The sequence below is a fragment of the Triturus cristatus genome, chromosome 1_2 (genome assembly GCF_964204655.1).
Source record: "Triturus cristatus chromosome 1_2, aTriCri1.1, whole genome shotgun sequence".
NCBI lineage: Eukaryota > Metazoa > Chordata > Amphibia > Caudata > Salamandridae > Triturus > Triturus cristatus.
This window is the reverse complement of record NC_140580.1, coordinates 83,838,696-83,855,574: the sequence shown is the minus strand read 5'-3', so window position 1 is coordinate 83,855,574 and position 16,879 is coordinate 83,838,696. Positions and strand designations below refer to the sequence as shown.

At 43.3% G+C, this 16,879-nt stretch overlaps 1 protein-coding gene across 4 annotated transcripts in view; it reads left to right on the top strand.

Moving 5' to 3' along the window:
* The window catches only part of LOC146866845 (scavenger receptor cysteine-rich domain-containing protein DMBT1-like), a 398,665-nt gene that overhangs the window by 260,910 nt on the left and 120,876 nt on the right, over positions 1–16,879 (top strand). For all 4 annotated transcript variants that reach the window (XM_085602310.1, XM_085602301.1, XM_085602292.1 and 1 more), the window contains 2 exons: positions 5,494–5,523; positions 6,298–6,348. In XM_085602310.1, the coding sequence (XP_085458436.1) occupies positions 5,494–5,523; positions 6,298–6,348 (81 nt within the window). The remainder of the gene's footprint in view (positions 1–5,493; positions 5,524–6,297; positions 6,349–16,879) is intronic.

Genomic DNA, 16,879 nt, shown 5'->3' with positions numbered 1-16,879 from the left:
ATGAATGGGTTCAATTAAAAGAAGCTGCGGCCAAAAATAATTCAAAATGATACTGGGAAATAATTGCTGAAAGTTGTGGCACTAGAATTAAATCTCTTCCTATTTCAATAAATGAAGAAGAATGGAAATCCTACTTAGTAGAACTTTATTCCGCGGATTTAAATTCCCTTTTACCCGACTTATCTCGAATGACCTCCTCAGAAACTTCAATTTATTCCCCTACTAAGGAAGAAATCGTTAGATTGATTAAAAAAATGAGAGCTTCAGGGGCAATGGGCCCAGATGAAATCCCCATGTCCATCATGAAAAAGAGCCTGTATTATGGGCAACATATCTTACCCCCTTGTTTGAACACTGCTATCGGTATGGGCGGACCCCCTTATCATGGTCTGGTAGTATTCTAATTCCACTGCAAAAAAAAAGGGCGAAAGACATTTTCCAAGTAACCACCGACAAATAGTCTTATTAGACGCAGTAGGGAAACTCTTCCCCCGCAGTATTCTCGAAAATCTTACTGACTGGGTAGTAGAGGAGAAAATCCTCCCCATTGAGCAAGCAGGGTTCAGGAAAAATCATTCCACTCTAGATAACATCTGCTTGTTGAAATTAATAGAAGAGAAATATACGGTCTTTCGCAAAACAAATCTCTATGTAGCATTTCTAGACGTTTCCACTGCGTTTGATAAAGTAGATCGGCCACTTCTTTGGAAAAAGTTATATAAAATGGGTATACCACCTACTTTGTTATCCTTAGTTATTGCTTTACATTCACAAACATGGTGCTGGGTTTTAATGGGGGGAACTCAGGGCCTATCTTCAGTTATTACTACGAAAAACGGACTGAAGCAAGGTTGCCTATTGGCACCTCTACTGTTCTCTTTATATGTAAGAGATCTACCGGATTGTTTTTCCTTAACGGATGGAGACGCGCCAAAGATAGGTGGCCGCTCCTTTTCTTGCCTTATGTATGCAGATGATATTGTAATTATGGAGCTGGCCCCTGTAGGTTTGAATACAAAATTGTCACGACTACAGAACTATACTTCTGTACAATTTTTGAAAATAAATGTTTCTAAAAGTATGGTCTTGGTTTTAAAACAAGGAAAAAACAGAAACGCTTGTAATTTTAATTGGAGAATTGGTCCTGAAAAATTGGAGATTGTAGATTCCTACCTTAATCTCTGGAAAGTTATTTGAAGTACTATGAGGATTAGTTCCCATATTGATCATAGCTCTTCTAAAGCAACGTCGCATGCAAATGGCCTCTGTCTATTTTATAGTACGATGGGTCGAATGCATTTCTCGCATTTGCTTTTAGTTTTTAAAACTAAAATTCCCCCTACCCTGTTATATGCAATTGAATCTATACCAGTAAGTGAATGGAGCTTTTTGGATAAGATCGAAGGTCAAATTTTTCGTAAACTATGTCGTTTTAATACACTAGTTCCAAAAGCGGCTATTAGGCTAGAATTTGGCTTGGTAAGCTCCTTTTCACAAGGTCTAGCTAGGGTAATTCGTTGGGGTTATCAACTAAAGAACAGTGATCCTTTTTCTTTGAGGAGTTTTATCCAACAGGAAATTTTTGATGGACAAATGTATAAATACTCTTTTTGTAACGATTTCTTCTTGGCACTGCAACATTTTAATGTGCAAGAGGATTTTGTGTTACCTCTATCTCTCATAGAATTAAAATCTTTTTTAAAGATTTCTAGTTGCTTAATTAGCTATCAGAGAGATATTAGTATTTGCGGAATGAGGGCAAGACTGGAAACAATAGTTAAGAATGCTTCCCCGAGAGTTTCTCAGAAATATCTCTTGTGGAACTTAAGCCACGGTATTCGTAGACGGATTACTCTTTGCCGCATGAACCTCTTACCCCTAAATGATTTAATCGGAAATTGGTCACCTAATAGGGAAGGTGGAAAAAACTGTAACTTTTGTAATCAGGCTACTCAGAATCTCGATCATGTCTTGTTTGTATGTCCGGCTCTGACCACATTTCGATTTAGGTAGCTACGTCCAATGTTTATCCAGAATGGCATTAAAAATGTTACATCAGCTAGAGAATTACTCTTTTGTGCAAAAAATTAAATAGTATGCACTAAACTTTTAAACTTTTTTAGGGAGTTTATGAATATATTTTAAATAGTTTTATTAGACTCCGAGTATGGTTGGCTATACAACTTATTAGTTTGCGTTTGTGTATTTATTTTTTCATTTGCGGAAAACTATAAATATATGACTGTTGCAAATTCTCTGCTGTTTGCACTAACTAGGTTCCTTTTCCCATCATAAAAAAGTTTTAAGGGAAATGTCTTTGCTGCTTTTTGATACACTTTAGATAAAGTATATGGTGCTACTATGATAGGATCTCTTTCCTAATTGTACTTATACTTAACAGGACCTGATTCTTTATTGTTCTAGTATAGGAGATAATTGTTTGATTGCTGCTACCCTACTGCTTTTGTAAGATGCACTTTACTTAATGATTTGTTATTATTGTTGCTATATGAAGCATTTTATGCTATAATATGCCATTAGATGAAACTGCTTTTTAATGTTAATCTATCTATTTGTACATGTTATAAAATCCATCATGGTATGAATATTTTAGCTCTCCTCCACTGTAGGGCTTTATTGATATGTAAATAATATCCTTGAGGCGATTTTGGAAACCTTTTATGTCTTTTTATGATTAACTTTGTATAAATTGATGTAATGGTGTAGATAGATTGGTTTTATTGAAGTATTGTTTTAACGGTTGCTGGGTTTATTCTATGATTATTCATGTACATCTTAGGTGGACCTCATTAGAGTTCCAAATGCTTAATAAATATATTGAAATTGAAGTGCATGCATATATGTCCCCATAGTAACCTTTTCCCTTAAGGACTACTATAAGTGGTCAGTGGCTCATAGGATAACATGGGCTGGCATCTGGGCACACTTGAGGTCACCAGCTACATTATGGTACCTCCAAAATATGTAATATTTGGTATCAAACAATGTGCCTCATCCCCCCGACATGATTCTCGTATTGAGGACAATGTGGAATCACCCAAGTGGCTACTCTAGAGGTTGCCCACCTGGTTGCCCTAGCCTTTCCTGTGCTCTGCCTGCCAGCCTGCAGCTGCTGCCAAGACAGGAATCCAATCCGCTGCCAGGAGGTGTGAACTCTCCGAGGAAACCATGGCCTGGATGGGAAGGAGGTCACACCTCACTTCCTAACAGGATGGCTAGTGAAGTGGCTTGTCAAGAAGGTGAGCTTCAAAGCCTTCACCGCCTGTGATATGTAACCAAGCGATCTCCCAAAGAAGGAAACTGCCCTCTCCCCACCCCCAGGCCATTTGCACTTTGACAGGCAGGATAATTAGGTATTCAGGAGGTGTACACCCCCAGAAGGCTAGCCACACCTCTATGGTGTGCCAACTGGCTTGTACAGCTAACAAAGGTTTCTGCCATTTTTAAAAGTGGCAGAATAGAGGGTTCTGGATAGGAAAGGTGACACACCCCTGGACATGGTTGGGCGATTAGCCGTTGAGGCTGATAGCCCATTAGCTACTTACACCCACATCCCTAACGCCCTGAAATCCAGAATTTAAGGAGCACTCCTGACACCGGAACCTCAGTTCTTATCTAACTTGCATCAAAGGGCACAGAAGAGATTTGAGTCTGTGGCAAGAGGAGCTGCATGAAACAAAGCTGTGATACTCTGCGGCAACTTTCCTGAAACTGCATGACTACGACTCGTCCCAGATCAAAGACCAGTTCCCCCAGACAGAGGCACTCATTTGGTAGCCAAAGGCAATGCCTGACTCCTCTGGACTAGTGGCACTAGTCTCCTGCACATCGCAGGTAAAAACAACATAGCAGAACCAAAGAATTGCTGTACATCGGGTCCTCTGAGGGATCACTCAAAAGAAGATTGTCCAGTGCATTGTGGTAAAGTAGGCCTGACCTCCAGCAAGTTTCAGGCAACTACTGTTTTCCCCCAGACCTCAGGATGTCGAACTAACTTCTTGTTGACCTTACCACTGCCAAGGCTTGTTGGTGATCAATCCAGAAACCACCACCTCTACTTGGCACTGCACTCGAGGGAACACCGCAACACTTTCATCTGACGTTGGCAGTGGCCTCGTTGTCAACTTTTTGCTACTGTTTTCTCACCACGACTGTATAAGTGGTAAAACCCGCTCCCCCGCCATTCCCGCTTCAGCACCACGGACAGTTAGGACAACTCTCCACCCGGGCTTCTCGAGCCAGGTAAAATTGAACTGACTGTTGTGGCTTGGTCCTGGGACCCACGTCACATTCACCCTCCTTAAGTTCCACGCAACTCGACCTGCAAGTGACCGATTGCCACTAGTGCTTTTTCCCATTGACTACAGTGCTAAAGTTTTGCAGTGATTTACTATTACTTCTAAAATCCATAACTCTGGTTGTACTTATCTGATTCAATGCATTTTGGTGTCTAAATCTATATGAAAATATGCTTTATTTTTTATAAAATGATGCCAGGATTCTTTCGAGTCGTGTCAGTTATTTATTGTCCATGTTGATACTTTGAACTGCATAACACATGTTCCTATAGTAAAGCCTGACTGCTCTCTGCCACACTGCTAGGCCTGAGCTAAGGATTTATTATTGTGAATCCAAGAGCTATCTTTGTGATTATGTGAGAGTATTGCATGGTGAAGCCCAACCAACATCACCACATAATACTCCACCTTCCTATAGCCGCTCTGTATGCAATTATGGGAAATGTGCCGCTAATTCTACTTTGCTTTGATTAAACATTTTAATTTTCTCTCATGCCGTGGGAAAAGGTTGCACCATATGTTGGGAATGTTCCTCCACCCACCACCTCTCACTTTCTTCTGGGAACAGCAGGCACATCTTTTCCGTTTTTTCTTATGAAATCTTTTTTTCTGGAGCCAGGGGAAGACAAAGGCTTTCATATCTCATTTGTTTTGGACAATTGTGAAGTAAGAACTCAGGGTGTTTCCTGATGAGAGGTGTGAGGGTATCCCTTTCACTTTTGACACTTACTCCTCTGCAGGACACAACTCTGTCATAAGGTGTTATTGAGTGTTCTATTGTGAGTACACTAATGATGGTGATTTACGTCCATTAGTCTCAAATCTGTATTGCAACACAAAGCATCGACATAAATGTCTGCGTTAAAAGCTGTTCAAAGACCCATGATTCAGTGTCAGTGACGCAAACACCTTCTTGCTGGCGCTGTCTCGGGCACCGCCGTCAGTATCTCGGTGACTGTTCAGGCTCGCGCACAGGCATCTGACGGTCGTTGTGTACCCGCAGGCAGGAGAAGGGCTGTTGGTGGCATTAGAGTATGTGTGTGCAACGAGACCTGCAGTAGGGGGGTTGGCCAGCGGTAGGCGTGAGAAACAGTAATCACCAATTCAACGTTTTTTGAAAGTGGATAGGGCTTTCGCAATTGTAATCATTCACATTTTGTGTTTTCCTTTACAGTTTCTACGGCCACTCCAGAGCTTTCTACAGGTAGGAATATTGCAGTCTGCTGGTATTACCCACTACTGAGAGGCGCGCAGCACTCTATTGTTATGGGGGCAGAGAGTCCATGCACCACTGCACCCCACAATATACAAGAGATAGTCAGGGCCATAACACTACCCTCGTAGAGTCAAGAGGGAGACAGATCATGTACTGTTGCATCTGCTGGTATTCAACAAGCAGACAGACCCCGTAACACTGCACCCTCAAATATGCAACAGGCAGACAGGCCTTTTAGCGCTGCATCCAGGGACTTCGGCCCAGAGCTTTCGCAGCCCTCTCTACCTTACTGGCTGCAAACGGGTGCTCTAAGAAGCATCTCGAATACATTCCGCGATATTATCTCTGCTGTCCTGGAAGCAGAGGGCCCTGTACCAATCAGCAACACGTATGATTTGCAAGTACTGCCCCACCCCCGCTTTGACACTCGCTTACTGTAAGTTATTGCACCGCGGTCCCCCAGCTGTCCCCGCCCTCTTGTAAGCTAGTTAGCAACAGCTAAAGTACTTTTGCAAATCTCATCATATGGGGGAACCCGGAGTGCACTGAGTGCGAGATTGCAAGATGATTGTAATGTATTGTTGGACTGCGCATGTCTCTTGCTGAGGTCGGTTTTGTGACGTGCTATAGAATCCAGTTTGCGTGGAGGGCTCTGTGTGTGTCTGTTTTCGAAAAGTTTCTTGTGCCTTTTTTGCCCAAAAACTTGTTCTTTGCAAAAATAATGTAACTTAACAAGTCTTCCTCAATGTTCTTTTTCTTTAGATACTTCTATTCTGACTACCGTGAATGAACCAACAAGTTCAGCACCTCCAGGTATGCTCAGCTTTTCTGCAGTAGTAGTATCCAACCCTGCTGCCCACGTGCAGATCCCCACAATGTGTCACACCCGATGACCTGGGTGTGAAAGAAATGCACGCTGTTTGCGAGGTGAGGCTTTCAGATGATAGGATTTAAAACCCAATCATAATTTCTAGGGTGACCAGAGCTCCGAGCTCTCTCCCTCTAGAGCCCTACTTTCATACAGATGCTTATTAAACAATCTTTGCAAAACCAATAGGTATGGCTGTTTTATAGGTGAAAGTTCATTTTCATTAATTTGCGAGTGTGTGTTGGTAGGGGGTCAGAGGGTGAATGACAGGATGAGAAAATGGTTGGGTGGATGAGTGAGTGCAGGGATGTATGAATCAGAGGGTAAGTGCATAAATGATTGATTGATGAGAAACTTATATAGCGCGACTATCGCCCTACGGGCATCCTGGCGCTTAGACTGAGGAACGACAACATAGATAACAAAAGGAGTCATGAAAGCTTGCCTGGTTTAAGCTTTGGGATATAACCAGGTCTTGAGTCCCTTACGAAATTCAAGAACGGAATTGCACTGCCGCAAGTTCACCGGAAGCTTGTTCCACATGCCGGAGGCTACTGTGCTGAAGGCTCTTCCACCCACCCTAACACGCTTGTACCTCGGAACCACCAGTAGACCAGCTGTAGAGGAGCGCAATTGCCTACTTGGTAGGTAGTGAGCGAACTTATCCTGTAAGGGGGCTGGGCCTAGTCCATGCACTGCTCGAAAGGAAATGCACATGGACTTGAAAAGGACCCTTTCCCTTACAGGAAGCCAGTGTAGATCCTTTAGTGCTCTGGTGGACGAGGCGCAGCGTCGCCTATCAAGCACCAATTTAGCTGCGGCCGACTGTATCCTCTGCAATCCTTGAAGAATATACTGCGGAGCCCCCAAATAAAGGGAGTTGCAGTAATCGAGTCTGCTTAATACCGTGCTGCGCACCACTGTAGCTCGCGACTCCCTAGGGAGCAGAGGTAGGATACTACGAAGCAGCCGCAGCAAGGCAAAGCAGACATTAGCACTCTTGCTTGCCTGGGATACCATCTGAAGGTCGTCGTCAATGATCACCCCAAGATTACGGACCTTCCTAACTAGTATGAGGGGTCCTTCCTCCGGTGTAAGACAGAATTCGGAGGGGAGATGTTTAGGGATCCTAAATGGTGAGCAGAAGACCACCTCTGTTTTACCGCTATTAAATTGGAGCGAGTTCTTTCTCAGCCAGTCCTTAGTCTGGTTCATGCATTGATGGAAACGATCCATAGATAGAGCGTCTTCCCCCTCAAGAGAGAAGGCCAGCTGCGTATCGTCAGCATAGTTCACCAAGCGGACTCCGAAAGATTTTATTAACGGGAATAAGGGCCGCAGGTAAATGTTAAAAAGGATGGGACTAATTGCGGATCCCTGCGGCACCCCATACGCAACTGGAGACCTGCTAGAAGAGAACGGTGCCAAGGTAACTACCTGCTGCCTGTCTTCTAGATAGGATTGAAGCCATTGCAGCGCTCTACCCTTTACACCTATCTGCCTCAGCCTCTCCAGCAGGACAGGGTGGCTAACCGTGTCAAATGCTGCTGACATATCAAGGAGCACCAGAATCATGGCATTCCCTTTGTCAGCCCGCATTCGAAGATGGTCCAGCATGGTGGTTAAAGCTGTTTCGGTTCCGTGGCCAGGACGGAAACCAAACTGGTCCCTATCCAACAGAAGGTTCTCTTCCAGAATCTGAGATAAGATCTTGCTTACGGATTTCTCCAATAATTTCACCGGATAAGGTAGGAGAGAAATAGGCCTGAAGTTAGCTGGCACCAAAGGGTCCAGATTCGGCTTCTTTATCAGTGGAGTTACCACTGTTAGTTTCCAGCAGTCTGGAACGGATCCATCTGTTAAAGATTGATTACAGATCATCCTTAGCCAAGGGAAGGTGTGATGTCCGTACAGCTTCCAGATCTTGTGGGGTAGAGGATCTAGAGGTGAGCCCGACGACACACTTTCTGTCAGGTTATCAAAAGTTTCCTGAGAGAAGAGTTGAAAGCTGTCTAAAAAGGCGATCGTTTTAAGATCTCCGTTGGCCGGGCTGGTTGCTTCCTCAGAGCCATGCTGGTGGATGTTAACCTGTAAATTATTTACAATATTAAAGATCTTCTCCTGGAAAAAGGAGGCGATTTCATTGCATAGAGTTTGCGAGGGGGCGACTCTATTGCTCATACAGTCTGGGTTAGTAAGGTCTCGGACGATCTTAAAGAGAGCTTTAGACCCATTAGACGCCTGTGTGATGGAATTGGCATAGAAATCTGCCTTAGATCTCAGGATAAGAGTTTTATATTGTAGTTGTACCTGTCTTAGATCTTTTTTATCTACCTCAGAGTAGCTTCTCCTCCATTTCCTCTCTGCCTGTCTACGAGAGAGTCTGAGAAGGCGGAGCTTCTCATTGTACCAGGGCGCTGATCGCTTCCTTGCCTTCTTTAGTGGATTTATAGGGATACAATGATCTAAAACCTTAGTTATGTGATCTGTGAATAACTTATAGTTATCCTCCACAGACTTATTGGGATGGAAAAGATTGACATCGAGAGAGGTGATCAAAGAGTCAACCTTAGCCAATTTGGCCCATTCTCTATCCATCCTACAAAAGCCCTGCTGTCTGGGCATGTTCTTCTGGTGCGGCATCTCCAGACTCAAGCGAATAAGAAAGTGATCAGTCCAGTTCAAAGGTGTTATATTGATCACTTTCATTATATCTGGACTGGAGAAGACCAAATCCAGAATACGGCCCTTCTGATGGGTAGGGCTACACACCAGTTGATGGAGATTCAAGGTGGAACAAGTAAATAGAAGGTCTCTCAGTTGACTGCTAAGGCCCCCGTCCTCGCTAAGATTAAAATCACCCAAAATGACCATGTTGGTGTGGGCAAGTTTTAGATTGGTGATGGTTTCCGCGAGAAGATGGAATTGGGTAATCGCGCACGGTGGCCTATAGCAGAGCATCCCCGTAAGTAGGCTTCCGCCAGGGGACTGAAGAGAGAAGCCCAAAATTTCTATCCCCCCAACTGCATCAATTTGACATGGTCTGAAGTCTAGGGTGTCCCTAAAAATCAGACCCACTCCTCCCCCTCTGCCCACGCTACGAGGCTTGTGGATAATTTTGTATCCACTGGGGCAGGCCCCGCTCAAAGCAATGATAGACTCTGTGTTGGCCCAGGTTTCTGTCATGAAAAGTACATCTAATTCCATGTCTTCCAAGAGGCTAAACACTTCCGTGAAGTGTTTAACAAGTGAGCGGCTATTGATTAAACCGCAGGCAAGATCAACACCTGCTGGTTTGTGACCCTTTGGAGGATTTAACTGTAGCAATTGTGATCTGCTATAGCTTACTCGTTTTAGCTCGCAATTTAACCATGTAGCGTTACTGGCGCTGGCGGCGTCCGGGGCGCGGACGGGCGCAGACGGGCTTGATCTGGCGCGCCTCTGGCGCGCAATCGGCGCGCCCGCTGCGCTCGCGCGCTGCACGCTTGCATCGGGTGATTTAAATAAGGTCTCAGCAGGAATGCCCCAACCACTAGAGTGCGACTAAAAATGGCGGCTAGAAATGGCACAATAGAAATATCAATACACCCACGATGGCGATATGAGGAAACAGAAGAGGTCGTCACGCTAAAGCAGCGTGTGCAAGATTGCTTTTCTTTCTAAATGCGGGTAAGTGAATCAGCTTGTAAAACGAGAATTGTTAAAATACACTTCGAGATTAGGTCGATTTAAAATACAAACAATACAGTACAATAAAAGCGGATAGAAGCAGCACCACACGGCGCCCTAGTTGCAGCAGTACTTCACACACACAACACGCGCTCTGTCACTCGATGTTGGCCTCAGTCAATTGCATAGTTGAAGCATTGAGTGTAGTAATGGATGGCTTAATGAATGGGTGAGTGAGTGCATGGAAGAATACTTTCAGGTTACACCAATCTTACATGACGAGGCATCAGACACCTGAGGAGATAATGTCATAGACATGCAAAAAATACCAGAATAATAAAGTGGTAACATTACAATATGTCTGTGTACTATTATGCTAAGAATATCCACAATATATAAACAATTGGCCCCATTATGCACCAAAGCAGTGAAGGACTGGGCTATTCTAAGGCCCAGCGGTGCCAGGGGACAACACCTGAAACCTTCGTGGGTTACCTGCTCCGGCGTACAAAACACAGAGACACGGGACACTTCCTGCGGCGTCAAAGATCAGCATTTATTTACTGCAGGGATACAGAAATCGCAAGAAGTACACAGCGTGTAGGTTCTGAGAGACTGCTTCAAATTGCACAAGTGGATCGCTCCTTTTATACACATTTTGGTCATTGCACAACATGGCGGACAAAAGGTTACAACTCAGTTCTCACAGTAAACTTCAAAAAGGTCGCATTCATCTTTTCAGAAACCCGAAACATAATTACAGCAGCATTGCCGGTTCCCAACTGTAAAAGCACATTAAGCACATTCCATTCTGACCGTAACGAATTAGAGGAAGGGACAGAAACAGATGCAAAGGAAAAGACAAGGATGCATAACAGTTTAGAAAACAGTGTAGAGAGCAATATCGGAAACTTGATTGCAGGATCAAAGAACTCGTGCCTAATGTATGCGCGACTGAAACAATAGACCAGCACGGGAAGATGAGCCTCGAGCGGGGCCATCTGCCCTTGCCGTGTCATCCCCCTCATCATAAAAACACCTTCAAAGGAACATGTGTCCTCCACGAAAGCTTGAGAATCCCAGGGTCACGAAGCGGACAGTGTCCGTTCGCTGGCTACTTGAGGGCAAGAGACAAAATGGACGCCGTATCTAAAATGGAACCCGAGGGTTCAGATGGACATACCCACAAATAAGATGAACCATACATGGTAACGTAACGAAAACGCGTACACCCACTAAACTCGTCATTTGCGGTTCGTAGATACCAAACTCGTCCATATTCGAACATATCAAAAATGTCGTTACGATTCTTACGGAACCTCAGACGCTCCTTTTGCCCTCATGTAGGCAAGCACTAGTCGAGATCAGAATCGATTTCGATATTCATCAAATCGTTCAGTTGCTGCTGGAACATCATTCTATCCATCAACGTCTCTTTGGTAACTGATGGCCGTCTTATACACGTTGTAGCACAGAGGCTACATAAGGCCGGACCACACTGTACGCAAAGACAACACGTGAACAGAAATGTTACAACAACCCCTACGATCATCAGAATCTTCCAACCCCAAGTTGATATCAAGCCCCAAAACCATCCTAGAAGCGTCCAATTACCCTCGTCCACGTGTATGGACTCGGAAATTTTATGCAACTTCGAGATGGCTTGGTAAACGGTTGGAGCGTTGTCAGGAATGAAAATGCAACAGCTCGAATGAATCACTTTGCACACACCACCTCTGTCTGCAAGAACAACGTCTAGAACCATACGGTTCTGCAACGTCATAAGTCTATCCGCCTGAAGTTCCGCTGTCAAATTACCAAGAGCACTCGCAGTTATGTTAGCAGTCAATTCTACCACGCGGGTCAACTGTCTCAGGTTCCTACTATTAACCATAGGTCCCCAAAACGGCAAGAAACCCTTAAAGAAGTCTCCTGCTTCTTGACCCGCAGTGTCCTCTTTGCTGACAACGCCTCTCACAACTCTAGTTTTGTGATAGTCTGAGGCAACCGTAAAAGTCGGTGGCAAAAGATTCGCAATATAACAGGTACCCGAGAAGTCACGGGGCAACCATGTATATATGCACGCTCATAACATACGAAATAGGTACCCTTGGCAGTCAGGAAAACAGGGGAAGAGAGCATCGGTAGAACGTACGTGTCAGTACAAGCACTCTCCCCAAGCTGGGCTCTCGGATTTCGACCAAGACCTTTCAAGCAGAAATTACCGAGGTGGGGTACGATCCATATTGGAGACGAGCTCTTGAGCTGTCTATGACCCACTGACATACTATACTCAGTCTCACTCAGATCTTGATATGCTCGTACCTCTTCATCTGGAATAAGCGATGCATCGAAAATATCTCGATCTAGATCAGCAATCGCTATCGCCAAAGGCTTGTGATACGGACCAGGACCAAAGTTTGCAGAACGTGGCTCTCGACTGGGGTAGGAATCTAGTGCACTACGGAACATAGTTTGGAATGCTCGCGCTGACCCTTGGGAACTGTAAGGAAGAACCAAATACGGAATGCCCCTATCCATGGTATGTGGCATTAACCCACACACCCAACAGTTGGTAGTATTCATCACCAACTGATGCTGATGTAGGAGTTGAACAAAGGAGTTATTCATGAACTCCGCACGTCTAACCTGCTCATGTTGGGGCAGAGGATGAAAGGAATGTGGGGAAACAGTAGTAATAGTACTCAGTTTAGGAGAAAAAGTAGGTGAAATGGAAGGCAATAACGACTGTATCCCAAAATACACTCCGCCCACCAATAGCATAGAAACAGTCAGAAACAGTAGAAATACCTGAAACATAAAACATTTCGTTCGCACAATCTTATGCAATTTTGATCTTTGCGCCGACATCCCTTCTACTTCCAACAGCTTAGAGAATGCCATCCTCTAAAAACCGTCCGTACGTTCTTGACGCACTTCATTCTGAGTAGCGATTATCAATTCCCAGGAGTTCCCAGGAATCGACAAAGGGTAACTGACCTAGTGTCCGGAACCTGCTAAACAGAAGGAAGTACCCGCACGGCCCTACGGTTAACCCGGATGATAGGTTTTCTTAAACAAACATTCAACTTAATAAAAATCTCTTAGCTGTAAAGTACACATAAAAAGAAATGCAACAATCAGCAAAGGATGTAATCGGGCTTAATGTTCGTGGCAACAGTAAAGGAAAATACAGAAAAATTTTATTAGTCTTTGTCGTGTGAACGAAGAAAATATCGGCTTCTTCCAGGACGAGTCTGTTCTTCAAATAATTGTTCAGCTGGTGAAACAGTGTTCAATCGATCAGATGACAATTCAGACCTTGAGTTCTCCAAAACTGATGACTCAACAGATGTGTCTGGCTGCAATGAATTGTCTACCACAGGTTGAGCATCGCTAAACGGCACATAACGTAGAGGAATCTCGGTTTCCGCTGTCGCAATACCAGTTCTCACCCAATTATCTGCTGGTGAAGGGATCAAAACCTTTTTGGTATGGGTGGCATGCACCCAGTTCTTTCTGCCTTCCAACCGAACTGCAGTCCTTGTAGCTAACAGCACTTGAAAGGGGCCCACAAATCTTGGCTCCAGATTGCGCTTTCTGCCAAAATTGCGGCTAACAACCCAGTCACCCGGTTGGAGCCGATGTCCAGGACCCTCTGTCTGTGCCGGTAAAGCTTCAAAGACCTGTTGATGAATTAACCTCAGTTTAGCAGTCAGATCATGAAGATAATCAATTAACATTGGATACTCAAGGCTATCAAAGGCCTTAGGCCTCGGGACTCCCCAAATGTTCGCAGGGCGGCCGAACACAATCTCATATGGGCTAAGCCCTACTCGAGAGTGCACAGTCGCCCTGGTTGACAAGAGAGCCAGAGGCAAAGCATCAGGCCACGACAAACCAGTCGTAGCTTGTATCTTTGCAAGTTTCAGTTTCAGAGTATCATTGTACCCTTCAACCAAACCCGCTGCCTGAGGATGATTATAAAGCACAAATATTGGTTCTGTTGGGAGTACGCTCAGTTTAACTGACATTAAATGTTTTTAGATGAATATTAAAGATTTTTTAACTTAATCACTTTCATACACACACATACAGAGATGAGTAATTTGAAAAAAACTGAGAGATCAATTTCCTTTTTGAACTGTATTTAGCTCCACGTATATATGAATACTATACAGGACTGACCAAAAAACATATAAATCACGACATATATAATGACCAACAATATATAATGACATGACAATTGACATATATTACATCAAACTGAATAAACATAAACTTCGACAAATATATGTTTTGAATGTAGTTGATCCAAAATAAATTGCATATGACACCACAGTAATTGTCTTCTATTTTGAATGATGAAATTGCATGGACCAATCTGATGAACAACGTCGACGTTTCGACCCTAGAATAATGTGTGAGTTTGTACGCATCAATGGCGGGTCTTCCTCAGGACAATAGTCTAAATGTCAGCCTGTAAAGACAAAACGTATAGTCACAAGGTCTGTATGTGTGTGATATGTAATATACCTCGAGCACGTGTGAAACTCAGGCTCACCTGAAAGTTCGAAAAATTAATTTATCGATCGTACTGTCACATCTGAAGATTTCGATGGACTATGGTCTTCGTCTGTTGAATATTGATTCTATAATAAATAAAGAATAATAACCATTCTGAATGGCCATGTGTAGTATTCACAATTATTAATGCGAATACCTGGCATTGACTACATACCTTGAGAATTGAGCAGTCACGAGTCAAGTGACGGTGCCGTCAAAACGATCACCGAAATCTAAAAAGGGGAGAAAACGGACTAAAATAAGTCGCTTTTTATTTAATCTATAGGGACCTGATAGTTACAACTCACAAGTTTCACCCCAGTGGAATCCAGCCAACAACCAAACTTTAAATGAAAAAATCCATTGAGGGCACTAATTCCGAATGACCAAAAGGTTGTTTATAAAGTCTCAGCCTTAACTATGAAAGAAGCCATTCTCCCGCTGTATAAAGGTATCATTTGTTGAAAAGCAATGGAAACTAAAGACTACACTAGAATGGAGAACTACGAGTATATCTACAGTGCATTCTCCAACGCGCCAATTATCGTAACAGTCCCATCCCTAAATAAGCATACTTAATTGCTCGCTCGGAGCGCACGGAATTCGCACTGATTCCGAACGACTAAAAGGTCGTTTACAAAGTCTCAGCCAAAACCATGAAAGGGGCCATTCTCCCGCCGTATAAAGGCATCATTTGTTTAAAAGCAAAGACTACACTAGAATGGAGAACTGCGAGTATATTTACGGTGCATTCTCCAACGCGCCAAGTATCGTAGCAGTCCCATCCCCAACTGAACATACTTAATTACTCACTCGGAGCGCACAGAATTCGCTTCCCGTTCTCAACGTGCCGGACAAGAATTGTTCGAACGCGAGAGTAGGAATCAGCTGTTTATATGTGTGGGCGTGATCATTACGTCAGCGTTTTGAAAAAAATGGCAAGAATTCTTTTAAAGTGATCTTAAAAACCCGGAATGTCTCAGTAATTTGTCAAAATATTCAAAAAGTGGTAAGGATCATTTATAAACTCAAAGGTATGTTTAAATATTCACTCGGAGCGCATTCCTTTCGCTTCCAGTGATTAACGCGTCGGAAAACAATGTTCGAACGCGAGAGAAAGATCCCGCCGTTTATAATCATATGGGTAGCCAAGGCAACGGCTACTCTTACGCCGTGTCATGTACTTTAGTTTGTAGATTTTCACCCGATCTTAAAGACGTGTGACATCCCGTTGGTCTAGAAGATTGTCAATGCGCGCAGAGAGCATCAAGAATCATAAATAGTTTAAGTGACAAAATTAGTCTCTACCCATGTACGTGGAAGTGTGTTCGTAAAAGACCAGCTGTTTACAACCTATGCTCTTTTCCTATACATAAAAAGTTGTGTAGCAACTCTCATAGAACACTGAATAAAGGACGTTGTTAGTCAAATTCGTCCATGCTTACATAAATATATCCATAAGATTTAGCATATCATGTAGCGAAAACTATATTGCCATGGAAACAAAGTTTTAGATACTCACATTAGCAATTGTCACAATACTCATTAAGGATGATTATAACTTAAGCAAATCAGATATTAGATTACAGACAAGTCCACATTCGTATTTGGGCTGGGCTCAAGTGACAACACTTATTATACTTGAATGACTCTTATCAGATGTACAGATACCATTTCAAAGATAAGCTAAAAGCAACACAATTAAGATTATATCCCTTATAGCTTGCTCATCTGAATATAGGTCTCCTCATGTTCATTAAGACCATGATTAACTGTTTCGAGGACATGTATCCAACGGCATTCCTTATAATTAAGGGAGCCCGTAATGTTACCTCCTCTCTGGTGTGTGACAATTTTTTCAATCACCCACCACTCAATTTGTTCATGAGTATGACCTAGCCTAGAGTAATGTTCTACAAGGGGAGCTCCCTGTGTCTTACATTTTACTCTACTTATGTGTTGAAGAATTCTATTCTTCACTTTTTGGGTCGTTTGTCCTACATAGATTAAACTGCAAGGACATCTGATTGCATAAATTACATTTTGGCTATTGCAGTTTGTAAATTGTACTCCCAACAGAACCAATATTTGTGCTTTATATACATACCCAGGTTCTGAGGGTCACTGGGTTACCCCATTACTTTTAATGGTTGCCTGAGGATGATTGGCGCTATGGAATTTCTGTCGAATTCCAAGGCCCTTACACACACTCTGCATCACACTTCCCACAAACTCACTTCC